Source organism: Anser anser, assembly GCF_964211835.1.
Source record: "Anser anser genome assembly, chromosome: 1".
Taxonomy (NCBI): domain Eukaryota; kingdom Metazoa; phylum Chordata; class Aves; order Anseriformes; family Anatidae; genus Anser; species Anser anser.
Genome location: NC_139720.1, coordinates 10,868,646 through 10,889,813, shown reverse-complemented (window position 1 = coordinate 10,889,813; position 21,168 = coordinate 10,868,646). Strand labels below are relative to the sequence as shown.

General features: G+C 36.1%; 1 protein-coding gene across 6 annotated transcripts in view; it reads right to left on the bottom strand.

Annotated features, from left to right (window-relative positions):
- Nucleotides 1-6,890: 6,890 nt before the first annotated feature.
- CACNA2D1 (calcium voltage-gated channel auxiliary subunit alpha2delta 1) overlaps nt 6,891-21,168 on the bottom strand; it is a 415,542-nt gene continuing 401,264 nt past the window's right edge. For 5 of the 6 annotated variants that reach the window (XM_083821352.1, XM_083821356.1, XM_083821358.1 and 2 more), the window contains 2 exons: nt 19,100-19,182; nt 6,891-11,570 (listed from right to left, as the gene is read on the bottom strand). In XM_083821352.1, the coding sequence (XP_083677478.1) occupies nt 11,454-11,570; nt 19,100-19,182 (200 nt within the window). In that variant the 3' untranslated portion in view covers nt 6,891-11,453. The other variant, XM_083821355.1, reaches the window with a different exon arrangement.

Below are 21,168 nucleotides of genomic sequence, written 5' to 3'. Positions count from 1 at the left end.
TCCAAAAGGCAACAGCCTGGCACTGCCAAAGATTGTATTGCTCCTTGCAGAACTATATCCAGACACTCTAGACATTTCAAATTCTATTATTTGTGGTTTTAATTATGAATTTCATTTGTCAGGTTTTCCTCTGACCAGTGGTGAGTAATACCATCAAACACAGAGGCTGAGGCTAGTTCTGATGTGTGTTTGTGTGCAGAAATGTTTGAAAGATGCCTGCAACTTCTACAAGCAGCACCACCATAGTTGAGCATAGGGGTTGCAGGTTGCTAGCAGCCTGCATAGACTATGAAGGAGGAGGTGTGAGTCGGAGGTGTGAGAACAATTGTCATTCTCATAATGATGAGATGTGGACAGGATGGACCAAGCTCACTGAACACCAACACAAGCCTGAAAAAGCAACTGCTTGCACATTGCATTCTACTCTGGCATCTCATTACCTTCTAATATGGCTCAAAGGTTTCAAACCCTTAGCCTAGCAAGAGTAACCATCTCTTCTAACCTAGCTAAGATTCCTCCAGAAAGTGTGTTTTTTTTTTCCTTACTAAAATATGTCTGCTTTTCAGAAGTTGTTAATCCTTGAATCTCCTCTTCCAGCTTCTGCTCTGAGAGGCAAATACTTGGCAGTCTTGAAAATCCAGACTTAAGTACATTATTATAACAATGCCAGAATACTAAAAACAATACAGGAGAATCTGAAGCTTTTAAGTCTAGACAGATAGAGCTTAAAGTTTTAAGTAGACAGTTCATCCATCAGTAGTAATATTGTAGCAAGAAATTGAGTGTCTGCTTATAGTTTAAATATGACCTCACTGATATACTTCTGATCCAACAGCTTTGACCTTCCGACTTGCTCAGAATTAAAATCAGTGATTTTGTTCACCAACTGTGAATTTCATTTTACCAAGAATTAAAGCTGTCTGTTACCCTACAAAACTATAGCTGTTAAGTTCCTTATAGTTTTGATAACAAATCCTGTATCTATTAGAAAAACACTATGTCCAGTGTTGCACTCATTCCATGTTCTGCACATATTTATGTTGGTTTTATTTGACTTGATTTTTGATATTGGTTCCTTACAAACATATAATAAATTTTGAAAGAAACACAGAACAAAAGAATACTAAAGTTATGCAACAATGAAAATATTGTGTTTTCTAATGGCAGTCAATTCAGTTGTGTGGCATTTTTTTTTCCTTGTTACTTGAAAAAGGATTTATAATCTGTGGGTTTTTCACTTATTTGTTTGAAAAAAAAATAGAAAAACTATTTCAGTGTTATCATTGTTATCATCTGTACTGTTTTGGAACTTGATTCTAGGATACATTGGACTGGGTAAATCAGCTGAATTATAAGTTGCAGACAAAAGCTTCAGGTACTGTGAAGACAGTCCAGGATCTTAGTTACAGGAGGGTGAATACAGCTGAGCTATAAAGTATAGTATTACACATTATTCTGTAATTTCAAAATGGCATTAAAAAAAAAAAAAGTTGTTTAAAAAAAAAAAAAAGGAAGAAAAAATCCCTCTAGTAACAGAATATCCATTTACATGAGACAACCCCTTCTGGAAACAATAAAGGTGCCTGTATGTGCAGTACCCTGGGTAGATTTTCACTCAGATCAAGACCAGTTTCTATTTAAGACATTTCACTCAACTATAGATTCTGGAAAAAAAAAAATAAATCACACTGTAGGTTGTCCTTCATGCTCTACAAAAGAGGCCTGGCATGCAGACTGCTTTAAAGCATGGTCTTACTCCTTTCATCTGCCACAGAAAGGCACAGCAGGGGTGTTTGACCTTGGGAGAGCAAAGCACACTGGCAGGTTGTTAAAAGCCCATAGATAGTATCTAAGTCTTAGAAACATTTATGCCTACATATATACTTCTCCCCAAAAATCTTACCACCTCAAAACTTTAGATTAACATTTCCATTCCCCAAGAAGTGTGGAAGCAATTGAAAACCATTTTTTTTCTTAGTTACCCAATTTTCATAGTTTTCTCAGTGAAATTTTAGGTACCTGAAAACTCAGGTATGATCTAACTCATTGAATTCCTTGCTGTTAATAGAGGGAGACAGAGAGATGAAGACAGAGAGAGAGAGAGAGACATCAATTTGTTTCTACTAGGAGTACAGATCTTCCCCAACACTCCCGGAGAATCACCAGGCTGTGCCAATCACCTTAGCCAAGCAGATCCAGCTCATGGAGAGCAGGAGGCACAGCTGTGGTGCCAGGTATGTCCTCTCATCAGATTGCAAAGCGTTTTCCTATTTCCACTTGGCCATGTTACCCTCATGTTTCTGGTTGCAAAGCTAAGTTCAAGGGAAAAAAAAAAAACAACAAACAAACAAACAAAAAAACACTTTCTTAACTGTACCACGAGCTGATAGCTAAAGCAGTATTCATGTGATCCTCCAAATCACTAATGTCAACTTTGTTCTCCCCCATGTTTCTGCCCTAGCTGTAGGATTATGCAAAGTTGGATATAATCACAGCTGGATATAGAATCTTTGGTTGACTCTATTAACAACTTTTTTTTTTTTCCATGCAATATATTCATTTACTAAAACCAAAGTTGGAGCTCAATCCTACCTCCTAGTACAAAGCTTTAAGCACAACTGTATCCATTATGAGTGAGAGGACTTTTCATTCACTGAAAATTAAGGATGTGTTTTAAAGCTTGACACTGTGTGATTTACAAAATTGGAATCGGACATAAATATAGCCAAACAAACATAAGTCAGGTGCTTAGTGGTATAAATGCAGAATCACAGAATGTTTGAGGTTGGCAGGGACCTCAGGAGGCCATCTGGTCCCAATGCCCTGCTCGAGCAAGGACAACCCAAGCAGCCTGCCCAGGACTATGCACAGGTCTCCAAAGAGGGAGACTCCACAGCCTCACTGGGCAAGCTGTGCCAGTGGTCAGTCACCCACAGAGCAGAGACGTGCTTCCTGATGCTCAGATGGAACCTCCTGTGCTCCAGTTTGTGCCTGTTGCCACTTGTCCTGGCTCTAGGCACCACTTAAAAGATACCAGGCTCAGAAGTGTGCTAGAATCACTGGCTAACTTCAGGATACCAAATAATAACACCTAAGAACTAAAATATGACTTAGAGAAAATGTGGAAAAAACACAGAACAGTGATGCTGAAAATCCAGCATGCAGCTGCCATCTACCTAGGTAGAAATACCTAAGCTTTACAGAACTCTCTAGATCTTAAAGTTCTTCACATAACCATCTCTTAATTTCTTTTGATGGCATAATGAATTGATAATAATTTCTTAACCAAATAATAATACAAGAAAGTTTGAAGTTACATGCTTTTCTAATTACTGTACTGTACTGTATTTATCTATTCTTCAAGAGCCCAAGAGCAAGACCTTTCCGGCTGCCTTCAGGCCAGATTTCATTGCTGCCTCTATTTGTAAGTGTACAGATTCCCTCACCCACAGATAACCCCAGACTAAAGACAGCTTAGAAACAGATTTTACACTTTTCAGACAAGTACTATAAATGGAAGTACATGATGCAAAAGCTGAGTAACACCTCCCTCACCATCACCACTCTCTCCTCCACTTTGGAAGGAATTCAGTGTTGTCCCAGGCCATGTGCTCCAACCACAGCCACCAGAACAAGCTTTTCTCAGGACTTGGAGTTTGGCATCTCTTCTACTTTGTCTGCATAGCAATGGCTGTTAGAGCAGACATAAGTCTGCTTCATTCTCCAGTAGTTAGAGCCTAAATTTCAAATCTGTCTTCCTTTATGTGGAATTTACTCAGCAGAGATCTTGGTCTTAGGAATGCATTGGATCCAGAAAAATAGAAGAATCAAGCTTTGAATTCATGTATCACCACTACTTGGTCTGTCTCTGGATCTAGCATCCTCATGCCTCAATTTCAGCAGAAGGGTTGTACATGCAACCGCAACTACTATCAAACCTCTACTGGTTGGTCATCTGAATAGTTCTCCCTGCTCCGCTAACTACACTGAGTGAATCTCCAGTGATCAAACTAGGAGTGTAGACACCTAGTGAAACACCTTGTGGTCACCTAGAGAACCCCACTGCCTGTGCCTTCGTTCCAGGTTCCCAGAGTTTTCACATATGTTATTTTCTATTCTGGGGTTCCAGAAAGGTCAAAAGCAAATCCTGCCGTGATGCCACTATTTATCCTTTGTGCAGATTACAGGATAGGAGAATGCTCCTAATTTCTAGGCCATTTGAAATTAGGTATTAGCATCTTTCCAGTCAGAAATGAACCTCAGTTACCTGCATTTTTCTCATAGAAATAACTGATTGCTGAAAATACAAAAGCTCATCTGGCAAACTGACTAACCCTTACCATAGTGACTATTAACTGCTTGGACTCTCAAAACAGTTAAATAGAATAATATATGTTAACCACACATACCAAAATATAGTGCTAACTATTAGTCATTGTTCCAAGAATGTTAGTTACCCTTTCCAGACTATAGTATGTATACGTGTGTGTGTATTATAATGCACCAAAAATTTATTTTTTAAATAATCAAGCCACAAGGCTGAGATCACAAGAAGGTTCTGGGTTAAAGCAACAAAAGTTAAAATGGAAATTCTGAGAGAGTTTCCATTACAAATTCCATGCATTTTATTTTGTTTATGAAATAACTAATTCAGTGACTGAAAAAATGGAAGATTTTCTTAAAGAGAAAGAGTGAATACCACTGATGTCCTATATTTCATATTGCCTTCACAAAACAGCTGTCAGAAACTAACAGCACTAGGAACCCATTAAAAATAGCATGAAAGTAATGGAAAAACTAGCAGATGCAGCTTCTCCTCAAAGTGAAAATTTCTGTCTTGGAAAAGGCATACTACTAAAACAGTAAAGTTTCTACTAAAGCAGTAGCAACTTCTTTCTTTAAGAATTCACATTTAGATCTTTAAGGGAGATGGTCAAAACCTGGGCAGGACCAGCAGCTTCCATAGCACGCTCCTAAATTCTTTTTACCACAGAATGAACTCATGACTAGTTGTAGACAACTAAAGTTGGATGAGACAAATCACAAACATGCTTACTGTTTCCCCAAGCAGAACACACTAGCAAGATTGAACACCTATTTTACAAAACATGAGATGTAGTCAAGAAAACGCTGGTGGGATCCAAAAGAAAAAAGTTTCAGCCTCCAGGAGAAACAGAGATATGGGTGTTTCATTAAAAGGAAATATTTTATTAAAAGGCTTTTGGGTTTCTGAACAAGGTTTCAGAAGGAATGGTCAGCTTCTGGGAAAGTGATTCTGAATCAGAAAAGCAGAAATATGTATATATATGTATGTATATATATATATATAAACATTTAGAAGAAATACAGTTAGAATCTAGATAAAATCATTTTCCTGAAAATCTCATTTTCCCTCCATTCTCCCCCATACACACTTTGGGAATAAAAGCTTTGAACAGCCTATTGGAAAGGGAGACATTGTTTTCAATGTCTTTGCAACAGGCAGATAAAATGCTGTACCATTTAGGGTGTGCATTTTGTTCAGTCAAGCATTGCAAGGAGCACTGGGCTAATAGATGTGACAGTAAAGGATTTTTATAACATAACTGTTATATAATCTTTTTTTTTTTTTTTTTTTTGTAGATGGTTAGCAGCAATAATGCTGCATTGGACAATGTGAAGTCATCTCTCAAAATAATATGATGTGACAGGCAAACTGTATTCCGGCTTGATTTGCACTGGGGACTAGTATAGAATATTTCACTGCAGTGCAGCCATTCCCAAATTGATCTGCTTGTAAATTCCAGAAATTGGGGGGTGGGAGGAACCACGACACAAAGCCTCTGTTTTCTGAAAGCCTTGGTTCCTGGTGCTTAATGAATAGAGTACTGTAATACAGAATTGAAATTAAACATGTACTGGGAAGGGATTTGGTGGTTTCTTTATTTTTGCATCTCAATGGCACTCAGCATACAGAAAACATGATACAATTAGTTCAGCATGTGGGGGTAATCATGTCGTTACACGGCAGTGTTTAATCTAGTTGAGGCCAGTAATCTCTGGATGTTGATCTGCAGTGTCATGTGCTGCCTTGTAGCATTTCCACATGGGCAATCGAGTACTTTGCAGCATTAGAATCTGCATTTGATTTCTTGCTCTCTTATCTGACTCCCCAGGGATTCCATAAATTCAGTGTAATTTATGACTGCCATTCTCTTTGGGCTTTGACACATACGCAGCAAAGGATTAAAATCAGGCTTCTGAAGCAGTTACCACTTGCAGCCATCTGCCCTGCCCTTCAGATGGAGATTACCATTGCCACCACACTAAATCTAAAAACCCAGTGAAGTAACTCCTAAACATCTCAAGACTGTTTATAAAGGTACATAGATCCACTTTGAATTTAATGCTTAGCTGAGAACTGCAGCAGTACAGAAGCTGGCTCATAAATCTAGCAGTGATCTTTGTCAGAGGTGGGGCAGCGACTTGGGCAGCCACCATCTGAGACATCTGATTTTAGTCTGCTTCTTCATGTGAATGAACTCTTGGACTTCATCAATGTTTACAAGTTAGTAAATGACAGTCCTTCCAAAAGCAATTGTTTCAGAACAATGGGGCTACTTCGGATGCTTTACAGACTATTATTTTACTGACTGCTTTACAGACTCTCAGTTTTCATTGGTTACATTTTTTTAAACTTTCTGAAATTTTCACAGCCGCAAATGGGGGTTTGCTGCACATTTTCCTTTAATCCCTAGTATGAACTGGTTAAGTCATTCTCTATTCTTTGGAAAATCTCTCTTTCAGATTTTTGTGTGCAATTATGTAGCAAATTCAGACATATTATTCAGCTATTTATGCAGCCATTATTTCCAGTTTTTATCACACAGAGTGAAAAATCCAGGTAGTTGTTGATTTTAAATGATAAACTTTTATTCTGAATATACTGTTTTTGCACAAGGATTAACACAACAGTTCTAGGATTATAAACTTTTTATAACATTATTATACAAATTTTTACAAAAATTTATTTTTTCAGGCTTGTCAAGTTCCACAAAAGTGTCAAGAGAACACAATAAAAGGGAGAAAGACCTGCTTGCCTTGTAAAAAGCAATCAAGCCTTTTTTGCAGAAACGCACACTGAGCACTTCAATAAAAGTATCCCAGAAAGCATGATCCAGATATTCCATACAACACAAGAAAAGAAGACAGCTTTGTCAGATCACAATCGCATTTTCATGGCATCTGAACAAGACAGTACCCCTTTAGCCTCAGTGAAATTATTTCTTCAAGATGATATTTTTCTTTTAAACCATAAATGGTACAGATGCAAGCAGCTGGGAAGAGGGTGAGGCTAACTTTTCAAAATGCTTGAATTGTTTTCAGACACTTTGTTTTAATCTTTTTACAGTAGTGTACAATGAGTATTAACAATATTAACATTGTGGTATGGAAGAAAAAAAAAAAAAAAAAAAAAGAAATCTGGCCTTTTTTAGAGGCTTGGATATCCGGTGAAGCTAGGGTAAAATTTCAGCTAAGGAAAGAGTTATTAAGATTTCACCTTCAGTTGACATTCTAAAAATATCAGAACATCGAAGTGCCTTGTAGGCATTAATATACTTCTTAATAACCAGTGTGCTAGCATCTGAATTTTTAGGACCAGTGGGATTGAGGTTGTGTTCTGAAATTAAGAGATACTAAGCACGCTTTCTGAGTTTACATGTTAATGAGAAAAAAAAAAGTTCTTAATGTCTCTTCAGTGATACCAAAAAACTCTCAACAGCAAGTAACACTTGGGTTGCAAAGGTCACTTAAAAGGGATACTGCCTATTTGAACCCAGTAAGGCCAGTTTTTAAGTTAGTAAAAGGAATATTACAGGAAAACTTACAAATGGCAGCAACACTGTGTGTTTTTTGTTTATTTTTTTTGTTTTGTTTTTGTCAAGTTAAGCAGTAAAGCCTCAAGCATTAGAAACATGAAAAAGATCATACTAAAATTTTAAAGGTACAGGACCTAAAAATCTTGTCAATCAAACCTGCTATGTCATGTTAAAAACCTGTTACAAATATGGACCACAGTCAGTGTTTTGGCAGTAATGCTGGTTGTTTAAATGAAAACTTAAAAAGAAACCTTTCATGTTAAGTCCTCAGATCACATTTTGTAGAGTGCCATGCTATAAGAACTTTAATGATGGGTATTTGTCAGACGTACATTAGGCTGCATGACTTCTGTGTAAACTAAAACAGTTCCAGCAGTTTATCTCTGTCCCTTAGTGCTATTTAAAGGATCTGAGCAAATATCAACATAGCTTATTATCTGACTTAATAAATAAATAAATAAATCTTTTTACAGCATATTGTAACTTGAAAATGCCTCAATTTAAAGCCTAGGATCAAGTTTCTTTTCTTATACAGAAGATGACTATTATACATTATGTGAGAGTAAGGATACTCTTCTGCATAAGAATACGTAGTTATCCATGGAAGTTATTCGTAACTCACTGGTCTTCACATTTTGAGATAGACAGTGTTCACATTGCATTTGCTTTCTGGTGTTTTGTATTTTGTAGATATATAGGCAGTGTATTTTAACAAATCTTTATTATCACTTGGATATCACTTAAATATATTCAGTAATATCATTTCAAAATATATATATATATATTTCTTATACAAACAGAAGCCAATATTTCATTTTTACCTGTTTAAAGGTAAAGCCAGATCCTGAGTTTAATGGCTGGAAGGCTAGGTGTTTATATTGAGATTTGTTTCTTCAAGTCCTACAGAGGGACAGAGGAGAGGAACAGAAAATATTTTCCTCTTTGGATAGCCCAAGAAGTCTAAGGTGTCTGCATTGCATGGGCTTCTCCCTCCTTTTTTAATTTGAGCCCTCTAAGGGAAGTAGCATGAGAGCAAAAGCCCCAGCTGTTTTCTGTGGCAGCATGGCTTAGTGCCATCTTTCTTTCTGCCTACAGACTCTAATCAAATGTTTATTTGGTAACTTAGAGTATGGCTCACCAGTGTAAGCAAACTATTCTAACATACACATAACGTAACTTTTCCATGAAGGGTTTCTTTTGAGTAGCTTTTGGGTAGATAAGTGAAAAATATATAGTGCTTAATATACTGACAGTCTTTCAAAAAATTAAAAGAGCAAAATGTGAAGTAATGTGAATTTGAAGTAATCTTAAAGTAAAAGCTATAAGCGTACTAAGTATTGGCCTAATCCTACAAAACTTGTTCCTCCATAAGATTTCAATTTACCATGTTCAGGAAAAATACAGGATGCAGTCTCAGCATTAGAAAGTCTCAAACCAATTTTTTATGAGGTGATAGCTGGTGACAGGGTGAAGAGAAGCGCAGTAATATAATTGGAAGGAAGAGCTCCAAGATTGTCTTCACCCACGGTATCAAAATTACTTTACCTTCCCTGAGGAGGACCTGAAGTCATCCAACACAGTTAATTGCAATTTTAACCCCACGACTTTGCTAAGGATGTTTTTTAAAATGCTAAATTTGATCACTGAAAAGAAGGTCAGCTTTTACTCTTTTCACTCATTGTATTCCCAAATATAAGAAAATACATAGCTGGAGCCAAGGTACGTAAGAAAAACAACAAACCAGCTATGGGTACAACTATAGTAGACGTCTGATCTTTTGAGCCATGCCATGGCTTTGAGTAGCATCTTCAGGTTTCATAGGATATTAATGCATGCCCAATTATTTCTTTAAGCTTTTGACATGATCAAAATTATATCAATCAATTGCCAGCATACACATACCAATGCTTTGCATTTTCTTATTTTTTAAAGAGCTAGTGTATTGTGCCATGGTAATATTTGCATATTGCAGTTGTTAGCAGAATTATACAATATCAGCAGAGTTGCACATTCATTGGTTTAGCTGTCTTGCAATACTGTTTAGATCTGAAAACTAGAAAAAAGCGCAAATCATATTTTGCATCAACACTATGCTACACTGTAATATTGTAATTTACTGCACCAATCTGTATCACCAATGAGGTTGTATAAAAACAACTTCTAAAATTATTATTCACAATCAAGTATCAATGTGCATACATACAGATTCAAGGCTCCCCATTTGTTTAGATTTTTCCCAATCTCAGCAACCAGGTAATTTTGCTGTTAAATTTGCTATTTTCAATAATAAACAGCAATAGCGTCAGTTTTAATATTATGGATGAATTTTATATAAAGCAAACAAAGGGGGAACCTGATATGAACCTTAGTGAACATATACTTTCAAAAATAAATATGTCAAATCTGATTTTTATATACTTAAAATATCTGTACACAGGTTTTCATGTGAGATTCCTATTCTGTAAAAAATCCAACTCAACCTTTTTGTTATGATAGCTAAATTTACCCTATTTTCTCAGTTTTTTCATTGCACAGTATATTCAGAGAGCTCTGTTTCATAATATAATTTAATATGACTTGATTGCAACACATTGCAATGTTCAGTTTTTCACACAATAAAAGAACCACTCAATTACCTTTTCAATGGACTATACTCTACCATCAAAGAAAACTAACTGAAAAACAGTAACATAGCATCATCATCATGCAAAATACCCTTGGAAACCAACGTTCAAATGTCACAAATACATTTCTTATTCACAAGCATTTTTCTTTGAGCCTTTGAAGGACTTGACCAGCTTTATATATATATATATCTGCATTGTGAAAAGGAGGTGAATATTACATTGAAATTAACATTTTTCTGATAGAAAATGACACCAACTTTAATATGAGAATTGTTTTTTAGTTAAACTCTCAAGCACCTTTATATTTTTAGTTTCCTCCTTTCTCCCTTTTCTTTAAATTAACAAGTTACCAACTTACCAAAATATTTCCAGCTACCCATTCTGATTAACTTTGGAAGAATAAACCACTCATCATAAATCCTTTCAATCATGCTGAGCTTCTGATGAAGACTAGCTAATATCTTCATTTCACTCAAGTAGTCTGGACAAAACTGATGTTCAAAGCAGCCATTGCAGTGCTAGTAATATATACTGGGGAGCACATTTTCTTTTTTTCTTGTATTTTATATAAATAAATGTTCATGTAAAAGAATATAAATCTTCAAGAAATTCAAAGCTTAAAAGAAAATCATGTACATACGCTATTTTCAGGGGAGCCCTTTTACATTAAGTCATCAAGATTACAACAACAAACAAACGAAAAAAACAACCTTAGATTCCCCAGTGAAGCACATACAGAATTCTGTTCAGATGGCATAGATGATGCAGCATTCACACACGTTTAAGGATCTGACACTCCAACATGCAGCCACTGCGGGTGCCTTTATGAGTCTCACAACGCGTGATAACCAGACATGAGCATTGCTGTTCTGCTGCTGTCTGAATAGCTGACCCTTTTTAAAATGAAATTGAGGCTATCGTTTTGGCCGGGTCTTGATTAAGTTATGCAGGTTTTGGTTTAGCAAGGTCATAACTGACAGTGTCTGCTGCCAGATAACAGCCAAAGCAGGACCAACTGAATTCCTACCATAGACCACAGTGATGGACTCAGACCAGAGACACCACCGCAGTCGGCTGAATCTTCCTGTTGGCAAGAAAAGAAAAAATAATTTAACATTAATCACATCTAAATTTCCTGAGAAGTTATCTACATTTTAGGCTTTGGCATTTTGAACTAACCTTGAAGTATCATTTTTCATCTTAAGTACATTATTTTGTCAAAAAAAAAAAAAAAACAAACGAGAAAAAAAAAAAAAAACACCATCAACAACAACCAAGCACAATAAAAGAATTCTAGGAAGTTCTAGGAAGCTTCTCTTATTTTTGATACAAGGAATGGCATTACTACATTAACTATAGGCGTGGGAAAATTAAATACTTACAAGGCTTACTGCAGTCATTTATGAACTAGATGGGATGTTTACACAATGAAACAAGAAATGTTATGGAATATACCTGGGGGCCCTGGTAATCCACATCTATGTTACTTAAATTTACATCAGTTTGGAGATTTGGAGTATCATTTTATTGCAAGGAAAGATGGAAAAAAAGATAACTTTTCAAGGTAAGAAATCAAATACCAGACTGTTCATTCCCATTACATCAACACGATCACACATTAAAAAGAATATCCTCTGGAGATGAAGATATGATTAAAAAAAAAAATACAAATGCTGTATATGATACATATTCTGTTGTCTGTAACATCTTTACACCTTGTTTCTCAAGAGCTACATAAACACAATCTATGTTTAGCTGTCTACAATTCCAGGGAAATGTTTCAGCCATTCCCTGCATGGCTTTGTCCACCAAATCCAAGATTCATGGGTAGTTATAAAGGTTGGAAATATTTCTTCTGCTGCTTGTTTTCACTGTATCCTATACCCATATTATAAAAAGATGCTTTCCCTTTATTCACACCAAGACATCCAAAGTCTCCAAGGACAAGACAACAGTGTAGGTGGGAAGGGACTTTGGTGCCCTCAGGAACTGGGGAAGCTTCTTGAGCAGGAGAAAAGTACAGGAAGGACAGAGTACACCTTAATTCTAACACAGCCCTGCTGCTCATACAGAAATGCCAAAGGTTTCAGAGGAACACTTGAAGCAGAAAGCAGAGAAAAGCCAATGAGCATGGAACAGCTCCTGGTTCAAACTGACATGCCTCTGAGGCAGGCATAACTAATATTTAATGTGCCTCAGAAAAGCCCAGGGGAAAAATAAGCAGTACAAACGGAATGAAAATGGGTGGCTCATTAAAATGCCTTCAGTTTACCAGCACATCCTTAAGCAAATCTTTCAAGTTCTTCTACACCAATTCTAGGAGCAAAAAATTAAGATGGAATAATGAAGACAAGTCATCAATCAAGCACCCCAAAATAACACATATCACAGAGATGTGGTAGGAGAATAATCAGTAGGACAGATCGTTGTCGGACTACCAGCTTGGTAAGAATGGTGGTGTAGGACATTGAGCAGGATGGTGATATGCAGATAATCATAGAAAGTGTGATAAGCATACTACAGGGAAAGGAAAGCGTGATGGAATCCCTGTGGATATGACATTTCAGAGTCTAATAATAAGAAATTAATACTAGGAATGCATTGCTGACCACCTGATCAAAGTGACAGTATCAATCATGGAACAATACATGAGATTAGAGAGGCCTTATATAGACTGCATCAATGCCTTAACAAAGAGATGTAGAGACCACATTTTTGGATAAATAAATGATAGCCTCTTGGAACAGTCTTTGAATCATCAGTGGTGCATAGGGCCCACTTCAAAATTACTAGTAGCAAGCTGCTCTATACCTCCGTACTATAGGTCTAGTAGCTCTGTAGACCACAATGCAGTTGGACTTAGCGTTACCATATGAAAGATCAGGCCAAACCAATTCAACACAAAACAGTCAGGAAAGGGAGCTATGTGAAAATTATAAACAATAGTTATAAAGGAAAGACAGGAAGAAAAAAAAAAACAAACAAACAGGGAAAAGCCTAGAAGAAGCAGCCCAAAAAGCAAGACCTTCAACACAAAAGACTGTTTAGAAATATTGCATTGGATAATGATGAGGTAAAACAAATGTCACAATTAAAACAAACAAACAACATCAACAAAAGGAACAACATCAACTACAAAAACAAACAAACAAACAATTCCTAAGTCCTGCATGAATCAGTGGGGAGATTAAGCAGGCTGTCATAGGGAAAAGGTCAGCAGCTAAGGAATGAAGATAAAACTTACCCAAATGGGCAAGAACAAGAAAGCACATAAAAATGGCAAATTAGATATAAACAGGAAATTAGGAAAGCTGATAAAGAATTTTAATGACCTCCCCACAACATATACTAAAAATGATGGTAGAAAGTTTTGAATAAAACAAAAGCATACTGCCAAATACAGGATTAGTGCAACTGCTTGGTAACAGAGGTGTAAAGAGGTAATTTGGGGATTACAGGGCATACCAAAGGATTTCAATGAGTTTTCAATGTGTGTCAGTTTTTAGGGGTAAACACTTTCGTGAAATTCTCAGCACAAGCAACATATTTGTTAAAGCAGAGAGGCCAGAGGAACCAGATCAGTTTGGAATAAACATACTGGAAATCAGATCAAGTAGATAAATTAAACTCAGTAAATCACAGTAATTATAACATTCACTTGGATGAAGAAATTTAGATGTTAAAAAAAAAAAGAACAAAACAAAAAAAACCAGCACTGATATTCCTCAGGAAAAAATAAATAAATAATTTAATTCTGTCCTAAAGTAAGTAGCCCACGTTAGCTGCATTTCCAGACATCTCTGCCATCTGTTAGCTTTATAATATAGTTCTGTAATATTGTCTTAATCTTTTGCTAGTTGATTGCACTTTGCAAGTTAAAAACTCCTGTTTCCAGTCAACAAACAAGTCTTAAGTGAACTTCACTATGTAAGTGCAAAAGATTTGGAGTAGGACACTAAGATTTGAAGATACACTGAACTTTCTGGTTTATTTAGTTTGGCTCTACCACTTTTTGCATCTGCATTGTGTCCACTCTGTCCATAGCTTTATTTCTATTAAAAATGCCTAAAAATAACTGTGTTTTTTATTCTTCACAGGGACTACTATCAGAAACAGTAATATCAGTAAAGGTTTCTTCACACGTATTCAGTGAACAGTACTCAGTGTTACCTCTTTGTACTTAAGACTCACCACAGAAATTACTTAGAAGAATCATCTTTGGAGAAATAGTCTAAAGGTAAACATGAAGCTTACAATTTTCCAACAGAAGAGAGATATTTAGAGAACATATAAGAAGCAAACTAAAGGCTTTAAAGCAAATCTGTGCATGATAGGAAGGGAAAAATATCATCAGAGTGAAAATGGCATCCAGATGGATAAAGAGGGATGATGGTTCCACCTATAGCATTATACAGTATTCAGCTTTCATGTCACTCCTGTATTAGACCAAATACTGGGTAATTTATATTGATGAATTAATCCCACCACTATACATACTTGGAAAACAAACAAGCAAACAAAATAAACAAACAACAACATCCTCCACTTTGTTGCCCATTTCTATTTGCTTTTTGAGATGTTTTATTTAAGCCTCACAATTTAAATTTTAAAATTCAACTGTTATACTATGTAGTATTCCTAATGGGTTGAAAAGAAGTATTCTAATATCTCTTGCTCTCACTCTAAGTCTACACAGAACAGTTTTTAAAGGATACATAACTTCACATAATGAAGAATGTCTTGGAAGCCTCACAGAGGAGAGACACTTTCTCATTATGAATGGCAGAGTTAAACTGTACTAGACAAAAGTACACAAGATTTATACACATATTTCAAGGCAGGTAAGATCTCAGCATCATATTGATCGAAGTAAAATTGAATTTCTGAGTTTTGTAGACCAATTGACAGTGGTAAACCAGCAGTTCTGCTAAGAACAATTTCTAAATGTTCTCTCTGGCATGAGTTATTATTATTTTGTGTCCCAATACAAGACAAAAATAATAGTGGCTAGGAAATTACAGTGAATCCTGTCTAAAATACTTTTTCCTCCCCAGCATTGTACACTGTAATTCTCATCTGCTTAAAAATTAAAAGAAATAGTAATAAAAATAGAAAAAAAAATGTTGAGAAAGTCCCATTATATCATATTTACACAAATTCAAAGAATCGGCAGTTTTACTGAAGTAAGTGGAATCCCATCATTAATTTGGATGAGAACAGAACCAGATTCAGCAAAACCTCAGTTCTGAGTGGTCCTCAAAATGTTGTATTTGAGAACACATTCCTCAGTTTTAAGAGAATTTCTCAAGTGTTTCCTGTAAATATTACTTCTATGCTTTCTTATATTTTTTTATAACAAATTGCACATCAAAATTTTCACTCTTTACCTCTGCCAGTTCAATTAGACACTGAACTACCTTCTAAGTAGTTTCACTGATATTTTCCAACCCATTAGTCACTACTACGTACACTCAGGAGTGCTAAATATGGAACAGATTAGTTGGGGATGCCCTCTGTTTTTTTATCTTCTAAATAATATTCTGTATATTATTTCTCTTTGAGAATTTCTTTCATTGGAAAGAATTCTCTTTAGCCAGCTTCTTTTCATAAAAACTGTATCAGAAATTTCTTGCATTAATAAATCACATGTCAAATTTCCTTCCATGCTCGAGGTGAAGAAACATCAAATCCAAATGTCATCTCCTTCATGTCATGTCTTACTATGATAACTCCTGAGAGGGTTATTTTACAACATTATACACTGTGAAAATGATTCAGTACTTGCAAAATGGAAATGAACGCTTTAACAAAACCATACTTTCATTGCTAAGTATCAAAACCACACATTCATTGCTTTACATCAATATTTCCTGGAAGGCAGTGCCAGTCCAAAATTTTAAAGACAAACATTAAAATACATATACATACACACCTAAGTCTATATACATACTTGTTGCTGCTTTAGAGGTACACTATAACTATTTCATATACCAAAACTTTATCTTGAAACTTTTATCAGGACCCATCATGTTATACCGTGAACAGGATAAAACAAAGGTACTTGCCAAAGAGCTTCTGAGCTGACCTTTGATATCAAATGACTACTTCAAAGTTATACCTATTATAAGCATATATTTATTATAAGCTCCCCATCTTGCATGGAAAACACCTCTGCTTGTACTTACGAGTTATTTCAGGTATCACTGGATGGTCTTTCACAAATTTTCTGTTATCTTCCTTTGTCTGGACTACCACACGACACTGTCAAAGCTATACAGCCACCCACCCACAGACCAAGCATACAGTCAGTCCTATCAATATGTTTACAGTTGTCTGGTGTGCTATTCACCCTCAAAACTCCCACTGACATCCCTGGGAGCTGACAGCAGTAAGGTATTCCCAGAAGGGGTTAAAATCTTGTAGTTTTTCTCTTTATTCTAAGACATGGCAAACAAAACCAGTAAGAGCAGGGTATTCAAGGGGTGATAAAGACTATTCTGTTATGGTTGATGGAAAAAAAAAAAAAAAAAGCTGAACCTGATCAGCTATTTTATATCTGTGTTGGCTTCAGTGACTTTAATAAAACTATGCGGATTAATGTCCAGTTTGAACCTGTTACCAAAATCACCAGTTTATTAAAAACAGAATGGATGAACAAAATTACTTTTATATCTTTCTGCTGCCAAAAGTTTATCAGCTAAAATTATGTTTCATGGATCTCCAACTGTAAGTATTTTTGTTTGCCTTCTTGAGCAGAAAGATTGTTATGGTCATAAAGAATTCAGCTCAAGGTGAGTCTCTGCCTTATGTACTTTAGAGAGTAGCTTTTTAATTAAAATAAGGTTACTTGCAGAGCACATTGCAAAAGTAAGCACATAAGATGTTATCTAGATGTGACTGTGAAATATCACTGGCTTGGGGGAAGGGACTTTCACCCTTCCTTACAACCTTCAGCCATCTCTGTGCAAGTTCCTAGGTTTGCTAGAAATGAGATTATTTAAATACAGAATACGAAACTTCAAAATTACTCAACTACAGCTGTTAAAAAGAACTTTAAGCTTTCTTCACTGATGTTCAAGTGATATTAATTGAACCTTCCCCCACGTATAAAAATAATATACATTAATAAAAGAATAAGTTTTTTTAGTTCGTTACAGTTTTTAACATTTTACCACACTAACTCTGAAAACTGGCCTCTAAGGTCTCATTTCTGCTGTCAGCTGGCTTTACTTTGATAGATATGTTAGTATCTCCATCTAGTGGTTTTCTGGGCAATAATATTGATCAGAAACCCTGCCAGTGTACAAGTTCAACATGAATTTTATTCTCATTAGATCAGCACTTCTCACGCATACATATCACTAGCACAGTACTAGAAATTCTCACACCATCAAACACAACACAGTCAAAAATGTCAGGACTTTTGTTATGAAACTGAGAGTCTGCACTAGAAAAGTCTGCTAATTTTTATAAGCCAAGAACAAAACAAAAAATTAGAGAAAGTAACTGACCATCCACACCACATGAAAACTTGCAGAAAAATGAAGATAGGAGCGGACATCATGGCAGAGGCACGACTCGTTGTGCATATAGGCTGATCCTATTAATAACGGGCAAAGTAGCAAGTAGAGGAAAGGAAAGAAAACACAGAAAAAAAAGACATACAAGATGAGATATCATGCAGTTTGCTGGCAGTTAGCAGAGTTAATGTGAAAGCATCCACCCAAGAGCAAGAGATTCACAGCGAATTTTGCAAATAAACTTAACCAAAATAATCCACTGTTACAAAACACATGACTTACACACTGATTAGCACACCAAGCTAGTGAGCAAGACTTGTACTTTCACACACAATAGTATCAGGAGGATTTGGAATACTTACAATGGCCAAAATTTAGCCAGCTTCATGATGGTTTTTCAACTTTGTTTAAAGTTTGTTGGTCGCTAAGATGATTTTCTAAACATTCTGAATTAAATACATTCTCTTTCATAAAGTATGTTGATTGTTTTCTAAATAAATTATGTATGTGGCACAGTTATTTTTTCTTTTAAAACTATAATAATGTATACAATACAGGGAGGACTAAAGCAGCATAGCTTTGCTGATTTCAGAAAAGAAACACAGTTTTGTACTTATTAGGAATCTGACCTAAGGTCAATACACATTTGCAGAATTTCTAAGAGGAACAACATCCTAGAACAGATGGCTTTAACCATTTAACAACACCTTAAATAATATTTGGAAATACTAATAAATAAATGCTAGTTCTAAACCAGGATTATCATCTGTTTGCCAAATCCACAGAAGAACTGAGTTTCACAACACCGCAGGCAGATCATTTTTATGTTAGATGATGTGTTTTTTTTTAGTCAGAATCCTGTGTGAAAGTACAATGGTTACAGGTAAGGCAGATAAGAAAGCAGCTGTAAATTTTATGTAAATCATGGGATACTTGAAGTAGAGTGACTATGGTCTAGAGTGAACAGTATGTTTAGTGATAGAGAGGTTATCAGGCAACAAGGTACATTTAAACATAGCTTTCCCTACTCTTCTAAAACAACTCTACAATTGTTCTTAAAGATAGTTCTAAAGTGTTACAAGTTCAATTTTACCTGTTTAGCTTCATCAAAACAGACATCAGGACCTTTTCTGTATCTAGGCTGTTTGACCATTTCACAAGGATTTGGTCCTTCATCTGTTTTGCTTGTTAAGGAACATGACTTTTTTTTTTTTTTTTTTTTTTGCATCATATATTACCAGGATTAACATTTTGATTTTACTTTTGTGGGACAAGTTTAATGATAATCCAAGACCTATAAGAACTACCTGCTTTATGATAAGTATACAACCCTAAATATCATAGACAAAATCATTCCACTGTAGATTTTGATAGTAAATGATAGAAAACTTAGCTGGATCTTATAAGCAATTCAGTGAAGATGACTAACTACTACAAACTACAACAGCAGAACAGCAGTGTAGAAATGGGATATGCTATTAATTAGCTAACTGTAAATATGAAGTAATGCATTAGTTTATGTGAAACTCATAACTGCTGATATTTAAGCATATATGCTATACCTCACATTAGCTACAGGCTAACAAGGCACAGAAATCATTGCAGCACACTAGAAAGGCTCTAGTACAGTGAACTCTGCAAACAGTCTTCTGTTTAACCTGTTTATATTACCATTCTGTATGTCACTTTTTTCCCTTTAATCAATTGCATTGTTGGTAGTACACATATTAAAGCTAAGCTAGAGTTTTTTAAAAAACATTGAAAGTTCAACTGCTGAAACTTTTGCCTGTCTTAGTAGCTCTAACTTATACTTGAATCAATCCTATTCATGCATTGCTTTGCTGTGAATATAAAAACCCGATGGAAGGAAAGGAAAGAAGACAGGGAGTTTAGTTCTACAGCTCTGCAATCTATTTCTGTCTTCATTCAGATGTTATCAGACTCACCTCCCCTTTCCTCTGTGGGGTCCCAGGTGAAAAGGAAATAGAAACATAGAAAAACTCTAAAAGACCATGTGTACAAGCAAAGCTGTACCAGCCCGAAGGAAGCAGAGCCTAATAATAACCATCTGAATAGCACCTAAAGGTCATTCTGCCTATCTATGTGATGTTATGCTACACCTGCATTTCACAATGTATCTTAGTTATAGAAAAGAGAGGTTAGCTTAGTACTGCATAGTTGAAATGAAAAATAAAATAGTTCACTTAGTCAATATAAGCCCACCCAGCTGCTCAGACTGCTCTCTGGAAGGTTGGAACCCCACAGGGAAATGCAAGTAATGTGACCATTTCCCATCAAACGTGCTTCATTTTCTGTAGCAAGTCCTCTCCATAAATTCAGACAGTAGCAACAGTTAATCAAACTGTCATGGACCGAAGCCAATTAGAATATTAGGCTGTGTTTACATAGCTCTGTGATGACATGAATATTACTTCCACCCCAATGTAACTTCCTTTTTCAGCCCAAGCGTAGATGGAATTCCCATTTTATTAATGTGGCAATGAACGCATTACTTGTGCTAAAGAAATACAGTCATCTCTACCATCTGCTTTTCTTTCAGGAGATTGTTTTACGTTAGAACAACCTTTCACATGATTTTTATTTTTATGCGTGCGCTGCAAGGACTGTACTTGGCAGGTATATCATCCTATGTCTCCAACCTGAAGCTCTGAACAAATTCTGTGCTAGCAGCTGGAAAACTGGAAAGCTGGAAAACAATTTCCACAAGGAGTAAGTAGTTCTCATTGGCAGTAAGCACACACTTAAGTGCCTCAATCGCTTTGCCTGAGTGTTACAGGCATTAGTGTAGCACTCAACTTTTACTGACCAAACCCTTTTTTTTTATCTTGGTGTTTCCCTCTTTTCTTATTTCTCTAGACAGACATACCTTTGCCTTTTCTTAAGGCTGAACAAACCCAGGTGTCTCAAGCTCCTCTTGTAAGTCCTGCACTTCAGCTGCCAATGACCTTGATGGTCCTTTACTGCACCTCTGGGGTCCCAGCACAAGGACATGGAACTATTTGAATGAGTCCGGAGGCGGCCACGAGGATAATCAAGGGTCTGGAGCACCTCTCCTATGAAGAGAAGCTGAGGAAGTTGGGGTTGTTCAGCCTGGAGAAGGGAAGGCTCTGGAGAGGCCCTACAGAGGCCTTCCAGTACCTA